The sequence below is a fragment of the Ranitomeya variabilis genome, chromosome 4, assembly GCF_051348905.1.
Source record: "Ranitomeya variabilis isolate aRanVar5 chromosome 4, aRanVar5.hap1, whole genome shotgun sequence".
Lineage (NCBI taxonomy): Eukaryota > Metazoa > Chordata > Amphibia > Anura > Dendrobatidae > Ranitomeya > Ranitomeya variabilis.
The window spans coordinates 109,328,983-109,337,067 of NC_135235.1; the positions used below are offsets into that span (position 1 = coordinate 109,328,983).

The 8,085-nt window shown below is 41.7% G+C and overlaps 1 protein-coding gene across 1 annotated transcript in view; it reads left to right on the top strand.

Moving 5' to 3' along the window:
• Positions 1–7,762, top strand: part of LOC143768469 (beta-microseminoprotein-like) — a 75,156-nt gene extending 67,394 nt beyond the window's left edge. The window contains exon 4 of the mRNA XM_077257150.1: positions 7,496–7,762. Coding sequence (XP_077113265.1) covers positions 7,496–7,622 — 127 coding nt within the window. The 3' untranslated portion in view covers positions 7,623–7,762. The remainder of the gene's footprint in view (positions 1–7,495) is intronic.
• The last annotated feature ends 323 nt before the right edge of the window (positions 7,763–8,085 follow it).

An 8,085-nucleotide genomic window follows, 5' to 3' on the forward strand; every position in this document is an offset into this window, starting at 1 on the left:
GGCAATTTAACTAAATATTATATATTAATCTTACTCACAGGATACAGAATTAAGAAGGTTTAACAAATTATTGAAATGTAGTGAAGTATTTTAGAATGGAAATGTATACCCCTTTTAAGGGTAGAAGTTGCTATAACTATTCTATCAATAAAACTCTGTCATACAAGGCAATAAAAAACAATAATGGTTATTGGCATCCCTGCCTCAATACCCTGGTCTGTAGTGCGCCACAGTCAGTCTCGTGCTCTTCACCGTTGTCACTTAGTCAGTACATCGGTAGTAACAATCACAGTACAAGTCTAACGGGAGTCAGCGTACTACTCCGTTAGGCTGCAAGTCTTTTATTAACTAGTCGCTTCAGCAATGCCTTTAATCCAGCCGCCTCCATTTCCTGAAGTGCGACCCCAAGTACCCTAAGTACTGTAATTTAACCACAGGTGCTTGAATTTCTCTGGTCGGCTCTCTCTCTCAGGACATCTCGATTTCTCTGATCGTCTCTCTCTCTCAGGTTGTCTGGATTTCTATATTCATCCCTATCACTCTCGGGTTGTCTTGATTTCTCTGTTCGTCTCTCTCAAGTCATCTTGATTTTTCCAGTTGGCTCTCTCTTGGATCCCTCTTCCTCACTGAAGGTTGAAGCTTCACGTCACTGGTCTATCCTGTGCTCGTAGTTGAGACTATAAGCTGGCTCAGCCAGTTCCATATGTCTGTCCTGATACAGGTTCAGCCATCGAATTCTCTCCTTCTCTGCCCTCCTGGGCCTTTTATAATTATTAACTGTGTCACAGCTATCATCTGACCTGGTGTCTCCTCCAATCTCTTCCCCCAGGAAACATACACTTTGCTCTACAGTTCCTAATGCAATTCTCTAGGCTTTCCCTTTTCCTATAATATTTGACCAGCAGATGGCAATGTTCTCTTGTAGACTCTCTTAGGCATTACCTGTGTGGGTCTTCTCATTTTTCAATCTCTTTACACTTACCCAAGTTTGCTATTGCAGATTGAAAAGTGAAGTAGACTCTTTGTCTAGGCAGTAGCCTTACAGTTTCCTGCATTTGGGACTGGATTTCTCAGGAAAAGAGATTGTACTGATTCTCTAATTACTTGTTTAGATGCTTTGATTACATTAAAGAGTAATTGTAATTTTTTCTTAATAAATCAATAGTACACATTAAAATAAGAAATGTAATTTATCTTATTAGAGAAATCTATGTATTTCTCCTCCTGGACTGATCAGTCATTTTCAAAATTCTCAATTAATGAATATAATCTGTCTTCAGCGATTACAGACTCTCCCATTACTGAGATAGGAGATGATAGCTGCTACAGATGAGATTCTATGTGGCAGAGAGGGGGTATAAGGAGGGAGGAGCGAGAGGCAGCATCCCTTCCTCTACCCCCTCCCGTCTACATAGAATCTTATTAGCACCAACTGCATTGTCCCATCTGTGAATTACAAATCTGTATTCACTGAATGCAGATTTTACCTATAAACTGGGAATTTTAAAAATGATCAACCAGTCCTATCAGAAAAAAAGTAGATTTCTCTGATAAGATATATTACAAAGTTTCTTATTTTCATATGTACTATTGATTTATGAAATAAAAATTAAATCAACAGCTACTCTTCAAAGGATCTTCCAGACCATTGCTAGCCCCATGATCCAATAATTTGATCCTGAAATATATAAAAAGTAATGAGCTATCCAAAGTATAGGTGACAACTTACAGATCAGTTGGATCACAACCACTGAGACCCACACCAATGAATAGGCTTCTGAAATGCTTTCGTCAGAATGAAGCTATGGCTGTGCATGTGCATGTGCATCACTACTCCATTCATTCTTTGTGGGACTTCTGAGAAAAGCCGAGAACTGTCCTTGATTGTCTCCAGCATTTCCATAGTAAATGAATGGAGCACGTCTACCCTTGCTTTCTGATGCAGCATTTCAGAAACTCATTCTCAGCAATTCCCTGTGATCGAACTCATAACAATTTTTAAGTTGTCATCCATCCTATGTATAGGTAATAACTTTTAATGATGGAAATAACCCATTTAACCCCTTAATCCCTTATGACGTACTATCCCGTCGAAGTGACCTGGGACTTAATTCCCAGTGACGGGATAGCACGTCATATGCAATCGGCCGCGCTCACGGGGGGAGCACGGCCGATCGTGGCCGGGTGTCAGCTGACTATCGCAGCTGACATCTGGCACTATGTGCCAGGAGCGGTCACGGACCGCCCCTGGCACATTAAACCCAGGAACACTGCGATCAAACATGATCACAGCGTTCCGGGGGCATAGGGAAGCATCGCGCAGGGAGGTGGCTCCCTGCGGGCTTCCCTGAGACCTACGGTACAAGACGATGTGCTCACCTAGTACCGAGCGTCTCCTCCCTGAAGGCTCCGGATCCAAAATGGCTGCGGGGCTACTTCCGGGTCCTGCAGGGAGGTGGCTTACAAGCGCCTGCTCAGAGCAGGAGCCTGTAAGCCTGGAGCAGTGCACGTCAGATCGCAGATCTGACACAGTGCTCTGCAAAGTGTCAGATCAGCGATCTGTCACTATATAGTGATGTTCCCCCTGGGACAATGTGATAATGTAAAAAAAAAAAAAATTTAGATGTGTAAAAAAATAAAAATAAAAAATAATTCCCAAATAAAGAAAAAAAAATATTGTTCCCATAAATACATTTCTTTATCTAAATAAAAAAACAAAACAATAAAAGTACACATATTTAGTATCACCGCGTCCGAAACGACCCGACCTATAAAACTGTCCCACTGGTTAACCCCTTCAGTGAACACCGCAAAAAAAAAAAAAAAAAACGAGGCTAAAAAAAACGCTTTATTATCATATCGCCGAACAAAAAGTGAAATAACATGTGATCAAAAAGATGGATATAAATAACCATGGTACCGCTGAAAACATCATCTTCTCCCGCAAAAAACGAGCTGCCATACAGCATCATCAGTGAAAAAATTAAAAAGTTATAGTCCTCAGAAAAAAGCGATGCAAAAATAATTATTTTTTCTATAAAATAGTTTTTATCGTATAAAAGTGCCAAAACATAAAAAATTATATAAATGAGGTATCGCTGTAATGGTACTGACCCGAAGAATAAAACTGCTTTATCAATTTTACCAAACGTGGAATGGTATAAACGCACCCCACAAAAGAAATTCATGAATAGCTGGTTTTTGGTCATTTTGCCTCACAAAAATCGGAATAAAGAGCGATCAAAAAATGTCACGTGCCCGAAAATGTTACCTAAAAACGTCAACTCGTCCTGCATAAAACAAGACCTCACATGACTGTGTGGACCAAAATATGGAAAAATTATAGCTCTCAAAATGTGGAGATGCAAAAAACATTTTTTGCAATAAAAAGCGTTTTTTAGTGTGTGACAGCTGACAATCATAAAAATCCCGCTATAAAAGTAAATCAAACCCCCCTTCATCAACCCCTTAGTTAGGGAAAAATAACAAAATTAAAAAAATGTATTTATTTCCATTTTCCCATTAGGGTTAGGGCTAAGGCTAGGGCTAGGGTTAGGGCTAGGGTTAGGGCTAGGGTTAGGGTTGGGGTTAGGGTTTGGGCTAGGGTTAGGGTTATGGCTAGGGTTAGGGTTGGGGCTAGGGTTAGGGCTACAGTTAGGGTTGGGGCTAAAGTTAGGGTTAGGTCTGGGGCTAGGGTTAGCGTTGGGGCTAAAGTTAGGCTTAGGGTTGGGGCTAAAGTTAGGGTTAGGGCTACAGTTAGGGTTGGGGCTAAAGTTAGGGTTAGGGTTGGGGCTAAAGTTAGGGTTAGGGTTGGGGCTAAAGTTAGGATTGGGGCTAAAGTTAGGGTTAGGGCTACAGTTAGGGTTGGGGCTAAAGTTAGGGTTAGGGTTTGGATTACATTACATTACATTTACGGTTGGGATTAGGGTTAGGGGTGTGTCAGGGTTAGGGCTGTGGTTAGGGTTATGGTTGAGATTAGGGTTAGGGGTGTGTTGGGTTTAGGGGTGTGGTTGGGATTAGGGTTAGGGGTGTGTTTGGGTTAGGGTTTCAGTTACAATCGGGGGTTTCCACTGTTTAGGCACATCAGGGCTCTCCAAACGCGACATGGCATCTGATCTCAATTCCAGCCAATTCTGCATTGAAAAAGTAAAACAGTGCTCCTTCCCTTCCGAGCTCTCCCGTGCACCCAAACAGGGGTTTACCCCAACATATGTGGTATCAGCGTACTCAGGACAAATTGGACAACAACTTTTGGGGTCCAATTTCTCTTGTTTCCCTTGGAAAAATACAAATTTGGGGGGGTTAAAAAAACATTTTTGTGGGAAAAAAATGATTTTTTATTTTTACGGCTCTGCGTTATAAACTGTAGTGAAACACTTGGGGGTTCAAAGTTCTCACAACACATCTAGATAAGTTCCTTGGGGGGTCTAGTTTCCAATATGGGGGTCACTTGTTGGGGTTTTATACTGTTTAGGTAGATCAGGGGCTCTGAAAATGCAACATAACGCCTGCAGACCAATCCATCTAAGTCTGCATTCCAAATGGCGCTCCTTCCCTTTCGAGCTCTCCCGTGCGCCCAAACGGTGGTTCTCCCCCACATATGGGGTATCGGCGTACTCAAGACAAATTGGACAACAACTTTTGGGGTCCAATTTCTCCTGTTACCCTTGGAAAAATACAAAACTGGGGGCTAAAAATAATTTTTGTGGAAAAAATGATTTTTTATTTTCATGGCTCTGAGTTATAAACTGTAGTGAAACACTTGGGGGTTCAAAGTTCTCACAACACATCTAGATTGGGGGGTCTAGTTTCCAATATGGGGCCACTTGTGGGGGGTTTCTACTGTTTAGGTACATCAGGGGCTCTGCAAATGCAATGTGACGCCTGCAGACCAATCCATCTAAGTCTGCATTCCAAATGGCGCTCTTTCCCTTCTGAGCTCTTCCATGGCCCAAATGGTGGTTCCCCCCCAAATATGGGGTATCGGCGTACTCAGGACAAATTGGACAACAACTTTTGGGGTCCAATTTCTCCTTTTACCCTTGGGAAAATACAAAACTGGGGGCTAAAATATAATTTTTGTGGGAAAAAAAAAGAATTTTAATTTTCACGGCTCTGCATTATAAACTTCTGTGAAGCACTTGGTGGGTCAAAGTGCTCACCACACATCTAGATAAGTTCCTTAGGGGGTCTACTTTTCCAAAATGGTGTCACTTGTGGGGGGTTTCAATGTTTAGGCACATCAGTGGCTCTCCAAACGCAACATGGCGTCCCATCTCAATTCCAGTCAATTTTGCAAAGTCAAACGGCGCTCCTTCCCTGCTCTGCCATGCGCCCAAACAGTGGTTTACCCCCACATATGGGGTATCAGCGTGCTCAGGACAAATTGCACAACAACTTTTGGGGTCCATTTTCTCCTGTTACCCTTGGTAAAATAAAACAAATTGGAGCTGAATTAAATGTTTTGTGAAAAAAAGTTAAAAGTTCATTTTTTTTAAACATTCCAAAAATTCCTGTAAAACATCTGAAGGGTTAATAAACTTCTTGAATGTTTTTGAGCACCTTGAGGGGTGCAGTTTTTAGAATGGTGTCACACTTGGTTATTTTCTATCATATAGACCCCTCAAAATGACTTCAAATGTGATGTGGTCCCTAAAAAAAATGGTGTTGTAAAAATGAGAAATTGCTGGTCAAATTTTAACCCTTATAACTCCCTAACAAAAAAAATTGTGGTTCCAAAATTGTGCTGATGTAAAGTAGACATGTGGGAAATGTTACTTATTAAGTACTTTGTGTGACATATCTCTGTGATTTAAGGGGATACAAATTCAAAGTTGAAAAATTGCAAAATTTTCAACATTTTTGCCAAATTTCCATTTTTTTCACAAATAAACGCAGGTAATATCAAATAAATTTTACCACTATCATGAAGCCCAATATGTCCCGAGAAAACATTGTCAGAATCACGGGGATCCGTTGAAGTGTTCCAGAGTTATAACCTTATAAATCGACAGTGGTCAGAATTGTAAAAATTGGCCAGGTCATTAACGTGCAAACCACCCTTGGGGCTTAAGGGATTAAGTAGATGTATATTATTACTGCTGAATGCTCCTGTGTTGTCTAAGGGTACTGTCACACCCTGCAATTTTCGTCGCTACGACGGCACGATCCGTGACGTCGCAGCGTCGTATGAGTATCGCTCCAGCCTCGTAGACTGCGGTCACACTTTGCAATCACGGCGCTGGAGCGATGCTGAGGTTCGCTGGTAACCAGGGTAAACATCGGATTACTAAGCGCAGGGCCGCGCTTAGTAACCCGATGTTTACCGTGGTTACCACCGTAAAAGTAAAAAAAAACAAACCGTACATACTCACCATCTGATGTCTGTCAGGTCCCTTGCAGTCTGCTTCCCGCTCTGACTGAGTGCAGCCGTACAGTGAGAGCAGAGCGCAGCGGTGACGTCACCGCTGTGATCTGCTCTCACTTTCCGGCCGGCGCTCACAGTCAGAGCGGGAAGCAGACTGCAAGGGACCTGACAGACATCAGATGGTGAGTATGTACGGTTTTTTTTTTTACTTTTACGCTGGTAACCACGGTAAACATCGGGTTACTAAGCGCGGCCCTGCGCTTAGTAACCCGATGTTTACCCTGGTTACCAGCGAACGCATCGCTGGATCGCTGTCACACACAACGATCCAGCGATGACAGCGGGAGATCCAGCGACGAAAGAAAGTTTCAAACGATCTGCTACGACGTACGATTCTCAGCAGGGTCCCTGATCGCTGCTGCGTGTCAGACACTGCGATATCGTAACGATATCGCTAGAACGTCACGAATCGTACCGTCGTAGCGATCGTAATTGCACTGTGTGACAGTACCCTAAGAGAGAGCTTCTGTCAGACTTCTCTAGCCACTCCTTTTTTTAAGAACTAAAGGATCTGCAGTCTGGACATGCCAGATCTTTATCTGCCACAACAATCATCTGTCAGGGGCCCCCACACACATTATATTGTCGTCTGAACCCATCAATATCCGCAGGATCGGCTGACGTTTGACTATTGAGTATTAGGACCTAACTACTATCTACAGAGTATTGGCACTTTTAGTTTGACTTACTAGAAGTGAACTTAAAGTTCCAAATATGGCCCTGAGTAGGACTCCGCCTGCCATGACTACATATTGGCTGCCTTATTGAAATATGGTTTAGGGGATAAGTTTATAGGATGAATTAAATCATATTAAATCATAGTGACTTGGCAAGGCTGTGTAAAATGCAAGGGCCTCACTAAAGATTTGCCTGAATTGAAAGACAATTGCCATAAATACTTGTTTTCACCATTTATCCATTGGCAAAGATAATATGGAAACCCAGGATATTAGAGGATTCTTATTTGAGCATTACATACTGTCTTATACTCGTGAGCTTTTCAATAGACAATTCAATTCAATGTATAATAGATTTCTTACTCTATTAGTGTTTTCTTTTTTTATTTAGTATTGGCAGACCATTTGCATATGACCGGGTAAAATGCAAAGAAGTGTTTTACAAGGAAGCCTGTGTTTACATCGTGGTTCGAAAAGATAATCCAAAGAGGAGCTGTAAACACGCAATGGTGGGATAAATCCATTCACAAATATAAACAATGTAACTTGATATAAATACAGCATTTACATTCTATGTATAATGACATCAGATTTTTACAATATTTTAATCACTGTGTGTATTCTTATGTGCTAAATAAATAAACTTATTCCTTATGATAAAATGACATGCGCTTTACAAATATTTCATCTATTGATCCAGTAACAAGTTCGTAAAAGAGTCACAGTTTATCTTGGAGTGCTGAGCACAAATGGCAATGTCTACTACAAATGCTTCATTAAAGGGGTTGTCTGGAACTTTAACATTGATGACCTATCCTTAGGATAAATCATCAATGTCTGATCAACCCCTGGTATCGGTGTCGGTGTCAAGGGAACAGTGTCCACTGCTGGGTACTGCACATTCACCCCCTGCTGATTGGAAAAGGCGGCAGATGTGTAGTACCCAGCTGCTGCTGCTACTCTGTCGATGGAGCTGTGCTG